Here is a 14850-nt window from a genome sequence, read left to right on the forward strand (position 1 = left end):
ATATAAACGTCATGTTCTTTTTGTATTTGAAAATATAGAAATCGTTAATATACCTTCAAAACGAAGAATAGGGATAGGGCGACTACTCTAAGCCGCTAGCAACAAATATCGCTTAATTGAATGAAAGAATAATGAAAATTGAAAATGTATTTAAAATGCAAACTCGTGGAAACTACTTTTTACGGTAAGGTAGGATTCTCTTTGGTTGGGTAAAACCGTCTTTACTAGCTTTGTGGTGAGGTAAGGTTCTCTTTGGATGGGTAAAACCGTCTTTACTAGCTTTGTGGTGAGGTAAGGTTCTCTTTGGATGGGCAAAGCCGTCTTTACTGCCTTTAGAGTAAGGAAACGTTTTCTTTGGACGGATGGCGGCGTTTTTAGCAAATTTATTCATCCTGATAAGGGGTCTTTTGTAACAGCAACAACAACTTGTAATGCAATTTTTTGTCATCATTTTATTTACTTAACATTTCCTGTTTACTATAAGGGTTGAAATGTTTTTCATTTGCTTTCTTTTACACTTTAAATGATAGCAACGAAAGTGTCAAACGAAAAATTATTCTTATATTTAATGAATATAATAAATAAATAATATATTATTAGAGTGTGTGCTACATTTTTAAAGCAAATGCTCTCAATTTATTCTATTAAAAGCGCCCACTGTGATGCGAACATGTATACGCAAAGACAAAGCTTATTAGTTCCGTTATTGCAAAGGCACAACATATTGTGAGCGGTTATAAAATAATAATAAGTAATATTCATTCTACGTGTACTGAGAAGACGTAGGAGTTCTCTGTGGTATTGATTAACCACCAAGTAAAATGTAAAGGACTCGTAAGTACAAAATTATGTAACCTTCTACTTGAGAAAAGAATGTAAGTGAGACGTAAAAATAGAAGAATAAGTAAAAAATTGTTTTATCAAAAAATTATTATACTATTTAGACGGATACTATTAGTCTTCGGAATATTTAGCTTAATAGCTTGATTGCAATTGACTTAAGCAGGAGTTAAGGACAATCGAATGAAAGACTATAAAAAGTTTTTCATTCTAACTGCACTGTAGGCTTCGTATAGCTTGTTTGTTTATATCAACGTCGTCTTCCGACATCGTACGACATATAGATAACTACATCGCTTTCGTCTTTGCACAGGCGCCGTCATCGGACGTCGCACAATCGTGTCTTCTTTAGCAAGATAAATAAGTGTAACAAACGCGAGTACTGATTAAGGATTGGCAGCAGTTCGAAACCCAATTAAACAATTACTTTTACATATTGAAATGGAAAATCTAAATCAGACTTCATTCAAGCTACATGAACCCTTACCGCCCACAAACAGGGGAAATAATGGCTTACATACTAATCAATGCTACTTTGCGGAAATGTTGCTACTTAAGGAAGGATTGCTATTATTAAAGAACAATAATAATTGTAGGGTGTATATATTGTGGAAAAATAATCTTAAGAGAAGCAAGTAAGGAAACTGTATATTCGCCTTATGGCGAATATTAAGAGTACGCACCACCACCTCAAACAAGTTTATAAACATCCATTTCAATGGTATACAGTGTCAATGGTTCCTCATAGCAGATCAAATATTCAACATTCATTCATGCGGGGCGTGCCACATTCCACGAAAGGAAAGAGCATAAAATTTTATATATTGAAATCAGGGTATGGATATAACCCGGGTATACGAGACTTCTCTCTTCGGCATGTGAAAAAAAAATTTCAGATAAATGCGCATCACAATGCTTGAAGTCGTATAGATAAAGATTCACAGTCAAATTTGTCATTCTGGCTTGCATTTTTGTTTTAGATTTTCTCCGTAAAGCAGCGACATCTGCATGATATTAATCGATACATAACCGTTTTGAAATTGTGGTGTAATAGCATTCGGATATGAGAGATTTATCTCGTCGGCGTGTGAAAAAGTAATGTCGGGTAAATGTATGTATGTGATGCAATTCGCATTAATAAAATTTCGTCTTTCTATTTACTTTAAAGTATGGCTGGGATTTTCGCTTTAGATGTCCTCACTAAGCTGCTTGAGACTACTTGGCATATGGCTGTACTCTAAAATGACTTCAGAGGTAAAAGTCTAATACCATTGTATTCTAAGCATGTCGGATACTTAGCAAAGATTGAATGTCGTGAAAAAGTTCGCCATTTAAAATTTATTCACGGGGGTGCAATTTCTATTCATAACCAGCTGACGATTAGAGCATTCTTCTCAGACTTTTACTAAAGCGATCACAAAAAGTATTCATCCATTCATAATCTGTAGCTTTCGTAAATGTTATATGTGCAGTGACATTTTATTTGATTTCAAAATTTTGTGCCGAACGTGACCCGGATTGATATCTGATGTAAAGATCAAAAGTTATTTACAATAACATATTTATGAGCTCTTCGATGTTTGGTCGTGTTTGTCGGGCGATCTTTTTTCATAACTGATGATGCGATGGGGCACTGAACAACTCGGACAGAACTGAAATTTCTATTCTTCTTGTTTCCATGTGATCGACCCTCGCGATTTCTACTTTCTGGACAAGTAATTTGTCTCTTCATCTCAGGTGGTGGGTAAACAAAACTTTCCACAAGTGCAAACATATCTTAAATATGGTGTTCTTTTTTTTTTTATATATATATAGGAAAAAAAACGAAAAGTTTCATAAGGAAACTCAACTTACTTAACGAGTAACGATTAGAACAATTTTTATAAAAAGATTAAATCCATTTAAAAAAAAAAACAAAAAAAAAAATCAAGATTTTTGTGTTTCAAATGTATATTAATCAGGTCAAGTGATGTTTTATTAATTTCATACCTTTCGTTACATACAAGAAGAAGAAGAAGAAGTAGTAGGTCATGCTCTTGATTATTCCAGCGATCCCTTTTTGTATTTAGTCACTACATACGTCTTTTTTATTTTTTTTTTATTTTTCTTTAATTTGTTTAAAATTTAAATATTTCTTACCAAACGAAGATGTTTGTGTGTTTTCTTTTCTTTTTCTTTTTTTTTTTTCGTTCTGGATAGATAGATAAAATAGCTAAACAGCAGAACAGCAAAGCTGCCTTAAAGTGCATGTACATAACTGCTATAGTAAAAGACAGAGTGCTAGCTAGATTTTTTCAATTTTTTTTTTTATTTTCTTTTTTTTTTTATCCATATTTAACAACACTGAGAGAGTTGGAGAGAAGCTATATGTAGTACTCTAAAGATTATAGAAAAAAAAAAAAAAAAATTGCGAGATGGATCTTAAAAGCAGTACATCATTATTCTGTGAATTGTTTGCTGCTTTTTTTTTTTCTTGTTTTGTTTATTTTAAATGTTTTTTAATAAAAATATAAAAAAAAATATATATCACACAAAAGAAGTGTAAATCAAAAATAGGAGAAAAAAAAAAAAAACAGAAAAAATATTTAATTTTTTTTTTTTCAATTTTACAATGCTTGACGGGCCAATTGAGCTAATTGATGTTCATAAGTTCCCATACGTTTCTTTAGGATGTCCTTAAGGAAACCAAGTATTCTTTCAAAGGCTTCAGTTTCCAAGACTTGAAGAAGTTTAGAGAAATTATTTCATTTTAATTTGAAAGAAGAAGAAAAACAAAAGCGTATCTAAAAAGTTCTTTGCGTTTTTTTTTTTTTTTTTTTTCTTTCTTTCTTTTATTGAAGACAATTTTTTCTTTACATTGTTTAAGAGCTGCTTAAAGATTTTAAACTATTAAAATAAGAGCGTAAATCATCATCTAAATAACGATAATCGCTTATAGAGCGTTCAAGCAATTCCGAGCATTTGCCCAATAAGCGTTCAAAACAAATGGTATCTAAGACTAAAAAAAAAAAACAACGAGCAGCAAGCAACAGCGAAATTTATATAATATTTGATAAAAGATTATATATTAGAGAGAGAGAGAGAGAGAGAGAGAGAGAGAGAGCGACAGAGAAATTGAGAGGGGTAACGGACAAGAGGGGGTGTTTTCAAATATGGTTTTGGGTGTGGGCGTGTATGTGTATCATATAAAATTTCATAAAGACAAACGACAGACATAAAAGTGTGTGTTTTTGTGTACGGTTGTAATGGATAAAACGAGAAAAAAATTTGCAAAAAAAAAAAAAAAAAGAAAAAAGTAAACAAGAATTAATTAGAAGAATAGAAATAAATGCAAAGCAAATTTCTCTAAACATAACATAATATAACTACGAAGACTCGTTAAAGTTAATACTGATTGACTCTTTTTTTTTTTTCGTACAGCTAAGCAATATTTTAAATACATAAGGTATGTATGTATTATAAATATAAGAGAAATTTGAATTTTGTTATAATGACTTACATGCCACTTTAACGTCAGTTTCAGCGTAGACGGAAGCCGCACGTGGTCGATGTGTAACCAAAGCCAATTCACCAAAATATTCGCCTTTTGAGAGGCGGGAAATTTCAATTTCCGAACCTTCCTGATCCATTTTAACAACCACGGTACCGTCCTCAATGAAGTACATACCATCGGCCACATCACCTACTCGAGAGGCAATCGAGAGACAATATAAGAAAAACGAAAAAACAGCAAAAACAAAAACAAATCAATGCATTTTACGGCACACACAAATAGGATACTTCTTGCTCTCTATTTCTTCTATCTTTCTTCCTTTATCGTTTATTATTTTTCATAATTCACTTACCTTGTTTAATGATTCTTTCACTGCTGGTGTAACGTTTACTAATCAAAGCATCGGCCAAATTCATGCGCTCATAGTTCTATCGATATAGTACGTACGGTTGTGTATATGTTAGGTTAGTATATATATGCAGTACAGCAGATGAAAGGAATATGAAATATAATTGAATTTTTTTTTTTAACAATTTCTTCCGAACTCTTGTCGTTGCTTCGTAATTTTTAATACAAACCTGCAAAGCTTTCAACATTGGCACACTATTCAGTAGAGATTCATACATTTTTCTCTTTTTGAAAGCGGATTTCAATAGTATACGACGGAACGTTTGACGATCCATTGCCCATAAGAGACCCTCCGTTTCGGCTTGTACAGTTGCAGCTCTACTCCGGACGATGGAATAATAGAAAAAGAAATGATTCAACTTTTATTAGAGAAAAAAAAAAAACAAAAAAAAAACAAATCTATTAGATTACAAAACAAAATGCTTACCGTGGCATGTTGTAGAGTAGAGCTAGTTCACCAAAAATGCCGCTATTGTTGTATGTATGAATGTGATTATCATTTACTATAACTTTGTAGACACCACTGAAAATAGCAAAAGAGCAAAACGATTTATGCACGAAATTTTAAAAATCATATATAGAGTTAACCTATACATGGCTGTATTTACTTTCGATATGAAATATTTACCTTGAGAAAGAATTTGAATAAGTAAAAACACTAAGGAGGGGCATGGCCCAACGTTAAATAACCTACGCGACCTGCATGCATCTATGTATATCGCCTTTTCAAAGTAAAACGTTGTATGCGAAGTGATCAAAAAGATAGTCCGATGTGAGCCATTTTCAATAGCGGCCGTCCTTCGGTCACTGTATCAAATTTCATCAAATTATCTGAAAAATTTCGCCTGTAGCTTGAACGAAAGGAAACGAGATAGACAGATGCACGGACAAACCTAAATCGACTTAGAAGTGAGTGTATCTCAAGTCTTTCTGGGTGTTGCACACATTCATATCAGTTGTGTAGAATATAAAAAGTAACGGATGGCATGGAAATTTCATTGTCGAACTTAATTGGGCCTCTGTTGCGATCTTTTATGAGACAACGATTTTTTTGTACGCAAATAGAATGCGCAACTGTTCTCGAAGCGGGAGCAGAAGCGTAGCCTTGCTAAAGCGCACTCGCAAAATTCATTCGCTATGGCAAACGCTTTTGCTTCAAAGGTGTACCGAGAATTTGATATTTGACAAATCCATGCACCTGTTTGCCTGTTGTCTGTTGGGGAAACAGTCTCGTCCATAAAAATTGAGACCACGGTGTACTTCTAAAAGTGGGGTATGATCTGATCCTCGCACACGAAAGAAAGAAGGGTTTCTGACTAGAACATGAAAATGTTAACATTTGTTCACTAAACATGAGAAACACCCTTGTGCCTACACACCTAAAATTTCAGCCATTTGGAATAAGCACTTAGTGGGCTTGATGAGAATGTTTTTATGAAAACGGAGAAAAGAGGTATTTCGTCATTTAATATTCACTTTTGAAAGCCGCTACGTCTGCACAAGGGAAGCCGTGTACAGACCTTTTCTGGATCTTATTTACAGAACGAAATTTTAGGTCTTTATAACGGAAGTATTGCCGTGCTAGGTTACGTGACGATAAATTTTGAGGTCCGCCAAAAGTTGCATGCCTGCAAGATCATCGAATTAAAGTTCGGAAGATAGTAGAAACTATGTAATATGAGAAATCTCAGTGCCTGGTTGCTCGCAGTCGAATAAAGACACTGGATCACAAGCTTCACTATATTACCTGAATTGAAGTTCACCTATCTAGTTTTGCAAACCTAGTAGGCCCAAATCTTTTTGGACCAAATGACGAAATCGTAGGTGAGCATTTTGCCAAATCAGGGTATAACAAGAAGGTGCCGAAGTATTACGAGTACAGCGAATTGATTTACATAATTTTTGAAGTCGAAATTCGCAAAAAAAACTATTTTTTCTTACTTACTACGGAGACAACTCTGCTAATTGTCGTACAATTCATTGCTTTTGCTTGACACACTACGCCTGATTCGTCCCAATAATAGGCATAAATATGAACCTTAAAGACTGATATATAGTCTGATCCAAACTGATTTAAAACTTGATAAAAATATTTGTCATGGTCAATTAAATGGCTAATGTAAAAGCGGTTTCTACCAAGAGATCTTGATGCGTCGACATTGAAGGAAAAAGCTTTGCAACTCTAATGTATTGATTTAGGTGAGTATCAGGCAGTTTTACAGGCGTAAGAGCTTACGCAACAGGGAAACCATTTCCCTTAGAAATTTAGAAGAGCCAGTTCCACAAAAAATTGTACATTACATCTGAAGTGATTCATACACTTTTAACAAAAATCTTAATACTAGAAAGTCGAAGAAAATATTTTCTTGTTCGCTATAACCTACAGCGAAATTTCATAATATATGTAGTGCCCTTTCATGTAAATCAGAAAACTTTCTTTGCTGATGAAAAAATGCGTTAATGAAAAAAGATTACTCACGATTCAATAACATAAAAATTATCACCATCATCTCCCTGACGTATAATAAGTTCGCCAGGCGTTACTCTACGTTCAAACATAGCGTCTAATACTTGACTCATCTGTAAGAACGAATAAAAATTTTATAGAATTTATCGATTATGTACTATAAAAAATAAGGTTAATAATGATACGGACCTGTTCCTGTTCCAAGGAGCGGAATAATAATACATGTTTAACAGATTCTATTAAACGTGCGCGCTGTTCATCTGATTTAGGGAAGATGGCAGTGGCGCCCTCATCATCGTCAGCATCATTTTCTGGATCATAAGACTCGGCAAACACTGACTTGCGTCGCACAGCAAAAGAGCGAGCTTGGGGTTCTAAAAATAAAAAAAAAAAAAATGGAACAAAGAGTTAAAAATAAATTAAAGAAGGGGAAGCAAAAATTATTGCGAGATATTCTACATCTGAGGCTTATTACTGATGATGTCTTAATTATTTATGACTTTTTACTTCGATCCACATGATCCATCTTTCTTTATAGCCACCGTAGCATCATTCATAAAAGAGCACATTCATAGGAACTGATCGTCTACTTTTCGCCTTTCATTTGATCTTTTGTGGCTTTTAAGAGGGTTGAAGACATCGTGTAAATTTAATGAATGCGTTTACATTCTAACGGAATTACCTGGTGGTACGACATAGGTTCGAAAGGGCGATTAGGTAATAAGTGCTTATCATGAGCTTAATTTATAGCGGCTCAGGGCACGATTCAAAAAAATTTATCGAGCAATCGATGGCATCGCTCATTGAACAATAGAAGACAGCATCTGCTTAGAGAAAAGTTTCCATGATATAGCATGGCTTGGATAGGACTGTTCAATGATATACAACAACAGTTTTTCCAATTTTTGCGCGATCAATCAATCAATCAAACTTTAGTTATATTTAAATAAATAATCAATTTAGTTAGATATGAAGAGAAATTATTCTTTTCTTTCTTTCTGATCTGTCAAAACAGGTTTGAGCAATCGGGATAGGCAATACAACATTTATTAACTATACTTCTAACAAAAAGTTATACTTTAAGTCTTGTGATTTCATATGTGAAAACCCCCAGATATTGGCAAAATTAAAATTTCTTTTTTTGTGTCTCGATGAATTAAACACACCCTATACCATTTGTGGTATAAGTGGGTGTGTTTCTGCAGAAGTATGCAACACCTAGAAGAACATGAGATAGACCCTTTTTTATATCAAAGAAGAAGCTTGTTCGTCCGTCTGTCCGTTTTGTGGACTTGTGTTTGAAATATTTTGATGAAATTTACTATACCCACGTATCGTGGCTCAAAGACGAACGAAATTACTATTGTTTTTAAATTTTCTTCACGTAGCATTGAAAAGTGTGCCTTTTTACCGTGAGAAGCCCAGTTTTCGTTATATAAGCGTGTTCGAAAATTGCCCCAGTCGATCTAAAGTTTCCATACTATTTTGGAAAGCCAAAACACTACTACTTACCCCCTTTTGCTGAGAAATTTTGAAAATTACAATTTTTTTCCTTATAACGACCTTTCGGAATAGGGCGCTACATGAGGAGCGGTCGAAAAAGTGGACATTTTCAATAGCGCTTGTCCTTGGGTCAAAACACGTCACTGAGCCAAATTTCATCGAAATGTTTCCAAAATTGCGACCTGTAACTTGAACACAAATTTACATGGACAAAAAGCAGACGGACAGACAGGCTTAGATCAATTCACAATCGATTCAGAATCGCTTTCTGATTTGATTTAAGCGTGTCTATACGTATGTCCGTCTTGTTTTCAATCTACAAGTTGAAATTTTTTTGAATATTTCGATGCAATTTAGTACACTAGCCCAAGAACACTTTTGTCGTTTGAAATTGGTTTGGATCGGACCACTTTTTTGATCACTTGCCAACTTGAAAAGTCGACTTTGAAAAGTCGCCGTATGAATAATTGGAGAGTAGTGTAGAATATTTAACGCTGTGATCAATTTGTAAGAAGAACTTTCTGAACTTCGAAATACTTTCACTATAGCACTTTCCGGACTAGAAAAACAAATATCGATCCGGAAGTGAACCATAGCGATCCTGTTTAAAATGACATAATTGCTTTTTCATTTAAAAACTTTTGTCATAGCGGACCTGTTAGCACAGGTGATACAGAAATCGATATATAGAGAAAAATAGATATAATTTTCTTATTTATTTTCTCTATTACATGCTGTGTACTACCTTCTCTATTATCTCTTTTTATATTCAATTAATATTTTAATATACATTTCGTGAATGTAATGCAAATAATGCTTACCCACACGTAGTAATCCAGTTGTTTCAGACGACATGTTAAACAATAATAGTAATGACAATAATAACGGTAATGATTGTCTCTGTTGCTTTTATAAAAGTTTATTATATAGAAGAACGTCGCGACTATAAAACTATAACATGGAGGGGTAAGTGTTTTGTAAATTTTTTGCACTTTTTAAATAACATAACAATTTTGTGATTATTCCGAACAATAAAAATCTCTTTTATTACGTTCTATAGTTTCATTTCATTTAATGCATCGTAGCTGACGAAAATGTGAGCACGCGACATATTTACACAAAATATAAACATAGTGTATTTGCACAAATGATGAATTAATTGAGAATGATATGCAAATATGAATACTACAGATAAGTGAAATCCTCTCCTCAACACTTTACACCCGATAACTTGAAACGTTTATTACAAATTATTTCTTTATATATAAGAGATCGGAAATGATTATAAATATATATATATATATATATATATATTTATGATGATAACCCGATTATTGTGAATGAATTCAGTTATTACGTGGCTTTATATAGCTATATAGCCGCTAAAAATTGCGCTGGAAATTAATTCAGAATTGAAAATTGGAAAGAGGCTGTAGAGGGGCAGGTCTCATCATTAAATACGTTACATAACCATACAGTTATTTTTACAACGAGTTTCTGGAATGAAGCGTGATAGGGGAAATTGTTGAAAAACTGGTCCGACTCGAGCCATTTTCGATAGCGTTTGTCCTTGTTCCAAACTCCATTAAAACCTGTACGTCGAACACAAGAAAACACTACGTATAGAGGGACAGACAAGCTTACATCAACTCGGTAAATGATTCGGAAAATGATTACAAATCGAGTCTCAAGTCCCTCTGGATGTGCCATCTATCGGCACAAACTCAACATATCATCATAACTCAAGCGGCGTAACGAAATTGTTCACATAAGTGATGGGTTCAAAATTTAAATGATCGACGCTAGAGGATTCGAATAAAACCAGAAATATTCTTTCTATTGTTCGAACTGCAATCGCGTATTATTTTTGGCAAATGGTCAAATTTTTCGAATATTTAAAAATAATTTTAAAATAATTTTAAATATTCGAAAAATTGCTTGTGAACATTTTGAAAACATATTTACAAAAATGTATTTATGTCAACACCGACGAAAATCGCTTTGTTTGATTTTATAGATCTATTTGCAATCAGTAGAAATACGCATCAAAAGACATTTGTAATCGGAATTCGATTTGTGCGCTTCACTTGCCTTTCAATCGATTGATTATAAGTTAAATCTGAATATTTTTAAACTTGTAACACTTAAAAGCACTTGATTGACATTGACTCTCATATGTTTATATGACTGTAATATACGAGATATATATGTATATATGTATAACAATTATCTAATGATAATTATTAAGGACACCAAATGGCGACATTTTTCTAGCCAATGAATAATAAAGATAACTTATATACGAAACCAATTGATATCCTAACGTAAATTGTAGTAAAAATTTGTTTAAAATATATTTTAGACAAATTAATTAAACATTAAAATACATATGAAAATTGTTTTTTAACACCTTTTTCTATTATGTTGTTCGGAAAGTCATTTCGCTTTCTTTGTTTTTTTGGTCAAAATGAAGGATGACTTTGATACACATATCTCTATGGTCGATCGAATTCGATAAATGTAATCACTCCGCGATCTCATAACTTGATAAATTTCATCCCTGTATTTTGTCTTCTCATCCGCTTCAACTGACCTTCTATTCGTCTATAGGAAGGAAGTTTTGTAAGCCAAACACGGCACCGTATTATTACTTTAAGGAGAATAAAGAATTAAAATACAATGGATTTTGCTGCTTGCAACTTTTCCATAATCGAAACGAGTCTTGCTACATTAGCTGTTAATGAAAATGCGAAGTGTCAACGTGGCTGTGAAAGATATCTTTTTGAGAATTTCAGGACTCGATAAATGCAGAATAGTATCGTTTTGGGAAAAGCAAATTAAAACATTACAAACTATTAAGACAAACCTTTAAATACCATATAGTATTATATACCACATGCCATACCGCTTATTGTAATCCAAACTGCTTTTTGGAAAAGTCTTACATGAGGATCAAAAGCGCGAGCCGTTGTAATCCAAATGTCAATCGAAGATGTTATTATTCTGCAAAAATTCATACTACAAAGAATTACTTTCTTCGCGAGAACCTTTGTATAACAGAGGGTTAATGCGAACCAAATCTAGCCCGATGGGTTTTCGTGTTACATTACTGTTCTGGAACAACTTTTGCTATCACATATTAAAAATTAAACCTTATTGTCATCTAGAGATTTATTTTTTGTAACAATGTCAACATGGAAAATGATTCAAAAAATGGTTCCGTTCAATTGATATACCAAATCATGATCAAGAAATATTCAAATTTGGAAGTTTTTCTTTGAATGCGGCTTTTTTTTTTTTAAACGTAATTCAGGACGTGGTTACAAAACACGGCCGATTTAATCCTCCTTTTTGTAGGGTGCATCCTTGGGCCAAAAGAACTTTCTTCAGCAAGTTGAATACAAGAACAAACATAGGCAGACATTACGGAAGCATTACGGGCCAAACAGGCCTAAATCAAATCGTCGCATACGTTCACATAAACTTAATGTACTCTTACCACAAGTAGTTGATTTTGTGAAAGTTTTCCTTTAAATTAGTCTTAGAATCATCTTAAGACACTTAGCTGATGTGGATGGCATATGTACATCAGCTTCTAAGTCTAAGATAAGGAGCCGGCGCTTGGCATAGGCAAAGAAGATGAATAACGTTGGCCTGTAAACACAACTAACCGCAAATATTGAAATAATTTTTTAAAATCGTATTAAATTGTTTAATTTTCGTAAAATTCTATCCGTCCTTAGCACATATCGATCTAAAACTTTGCATAAATTATCAATTACAGTTAATTTGGGGCAAAAAAAAAGTAATCGTAGTTTGCTAATTGACGGAATCACAATTAACTGCAAAATTGCATTATTTTTATAAATATTTGTTTGTAGTATTGTGTGCGGTTCGCCACAAAACAAATAACTCGCTTTTCAACTGGCAGCTGGTTATGGGAACGAGAACAATGAGAGAAGAGATCTCCAAGGCTAATAAAGTCCTTAATAATAATAATAAATAACAGTCGGAATGAATGAACTATGAAATGAAATGAAATGTGGTTTTGTCCACATATGGCGAACTTATATACGAGCTTTATGAGAAAAGGATATTTATAAAATTGAATTCAATGAAAAACTTGAATAAATTGAAGTTGTTGCGAATGCCAAATGATTCGAAAAATTTCATAATTTGCATAAAAAAAATTGTTAAAGAAGAAAGTCAAGAGAATGATTATATGGAGTATAGTAAGAAAAAAATGTTTAAAAAAATTCAAGCATATATCGATTAAGTAAAAGAAACTTATGAAGACAAAAACCGTATATTCCTCTTCCGATAACGATGCTTTCAAAACTCATTGCAAGATAATTTATTTAAAAAATTAATTTTAATTACGATCCTCGTCATATTTATTGCAAAATTAAACGTTTCATTATCGAATTTTAAAATCAAATTTTACACTTCATAAATCATGTCTTTAAATCGATATGGATCCATATATTATACTCATCGCGGTATCAAATACTAATCGAAACAGGCAGAATACAGAAAGTATTAGTGGGAGATTAAAGCTTCCCGGAAAAGTTGTTGCCACAGGCGCAACATCTTCATTGTTACGTTGTTTTTGGTATTGCGACGAGTTTTTGTTACACCATTTCTCAAATAGGCTGGCATCGCAGTGGATGCAAAGAAAGTCGGATTGTCCGAAGTAAAGCCAGGACAAAGGCAAGAAAAATGATATATTGAATCTTTCGATATATAACACATAAGCTAATGCCACTAAGAAGCCACCGGCTTCTACACGGGCTATAACTTGTTCACGTATCATTGAAGAAACATGGCCATCTCAGCCAGCAATTCATGAAAACTCTGCCAGGGGATGAACGAAACGTCCAATCATGTCCTGTGTAAACGCGGTGCCATCCGCAGAATCAAGTGCAAGTATTTAGCGAACACTAGCAACAACAGACAAGGAACCAAAAAAATGGCGGAAGTCAAAAGCACAATGAAACTAGAGGATCGCGGGCAAAGGCTCACCCGGACACCGATTCATCCATATTCTGATAAGGAACAAGCGAACCGTTCTCACATGTCCTATATGAAAGCGAGAGCATCTGAGGAATTAGGCACCAAATGTTTGGCGAATCTAGAGACGAAAGCACCAAACATGATATGACGCTTCAAACCAAAGAAGATATAATTTCAATTTCACATAAGTATATGCATGTTTCGTTCGCGGTGGCTTACTAGATCACCAAAACACTTACGCCACGATATAAGCGTTACTGGTCAACATCGTAAGATAAAGCTTGGCCTAACTAAGGTCTTTTTAATTTTTTCACACGATCCAATAATGAAATGTTGTTGTAAACGAATGCTTTAAACTTTTCTACAATTTTTTTTGCAAAGAGTGCATTAGATGTGTGCTTAGCACTCTATTGCGCAACGGTTGATTTATTCACTTTTGACTGTTTTGACTGTAGTGTTTGCAATATTTTAACCAGTATTTCATATCGATATCCACTCCGTCTCTCAGCTACTTGGTTATTTTAAGCCTACACAAACACACCAAACATTTTTCAAAGAAATGTTCTCAGTATTTCCAGGTTTTCTTTAGGCAAACAGGTTCTGTTTGATGATCACAAACAATTTTTTATTTATTTTTTTTTTATTTCTTGTTTATAAAATTTTATTTTTTGATCCAAAATAGATAGACATGTGAACAGAAATTATTTATTTATTATTTTTATTTATTTATTTTTTTTTTGACAATTGAATAATTTTTAAAAACATATAAACACAAATTTGTCTAGATAGGCGCAGAATTCCATTATAACTAATTTTATATACTAAGCGTATGACTCTGGCGTCATTTAGATATACGATAGCAAGCGGTTCGCATAAAATAAAAATTTTCTTTTTTATATTCGACGTCACTTGCGATACAAGAGTATATTAGGCTTGCGTTTATGCAGCACCTCGAAGGCCTTCTAATAGACCCACATTTTATTATACATTACTCCGAAACTACTTCTTAATCGATTTACACTTGTCTGTCCATCTTGTTTTCTTGTGTTCAACCTACGTGCGAACTTTTTGATATATTTTGATGAAGCTTGGTAGACTGACGTGCCCAAACACGATCCAACAGGTC

General features: G+C 33.4%; 1 protein-coding gene across 2 annotated transcripts in view; it reads right to left on the reverse strand.

Moving 5' to 3' along the window:
* Nucleotides 1-14850, reverse strand: part of LOC119636971 (cAMP-dependent protein kinase type II regulatory subunit) — a 78877-nt gene that overhangs the window by 4477 nt on the left and 59550 nt on the right. Inside the window, exons 2-8 of one of the 2 annotated variants that reach the window (XM_038032735.1) lie at nt 9533-9796; nt 7398-7582; nt 7221-7321; nt 5169-5264; nt 4912-5059; nt 4686-4761; nt 4340-4522 (exon numbers count right to left, since the gene is read on the reverse strand). In XM_038032735.1, coding sequence (XP_037888663.1) covers nt 4340-4522; nt 4686-4761; nt 4912-5059; nt 5169-5264; nt 7221-7321; nt 7398-7582; nt 9533-9566 — 823 coding nt within the window. In that variant the 5' untranslated portion in view covers nt 9567-9796. The remainder of the gene's footprint in view (nt 1-4339; nt 4523-4685; nt 4762-4911; nt 5060-5168; nt 5265-7220; nt 7322-7397; nt 7583-9532; nt 9797-14850) is intronic. The other variant, XM_038032734.1, reaches the window with a different exon arrangement.

This window comes from Glossina fuscipes, unplaced genomic scaffold, assembly GCF_014805625.2.
Source record: "Glossina fuscipes isolate IAEA_lab_2018 unplaced genomic scaffold, Yale_Gfus_2 42, whole genome shotgun sequence".
Taxonomy (NCBI): Eukaryota; Metazoa; Arthropoda; class Insecta; order Diptera; family Glossinidae; genus Glossina; species Glossina fuscipes.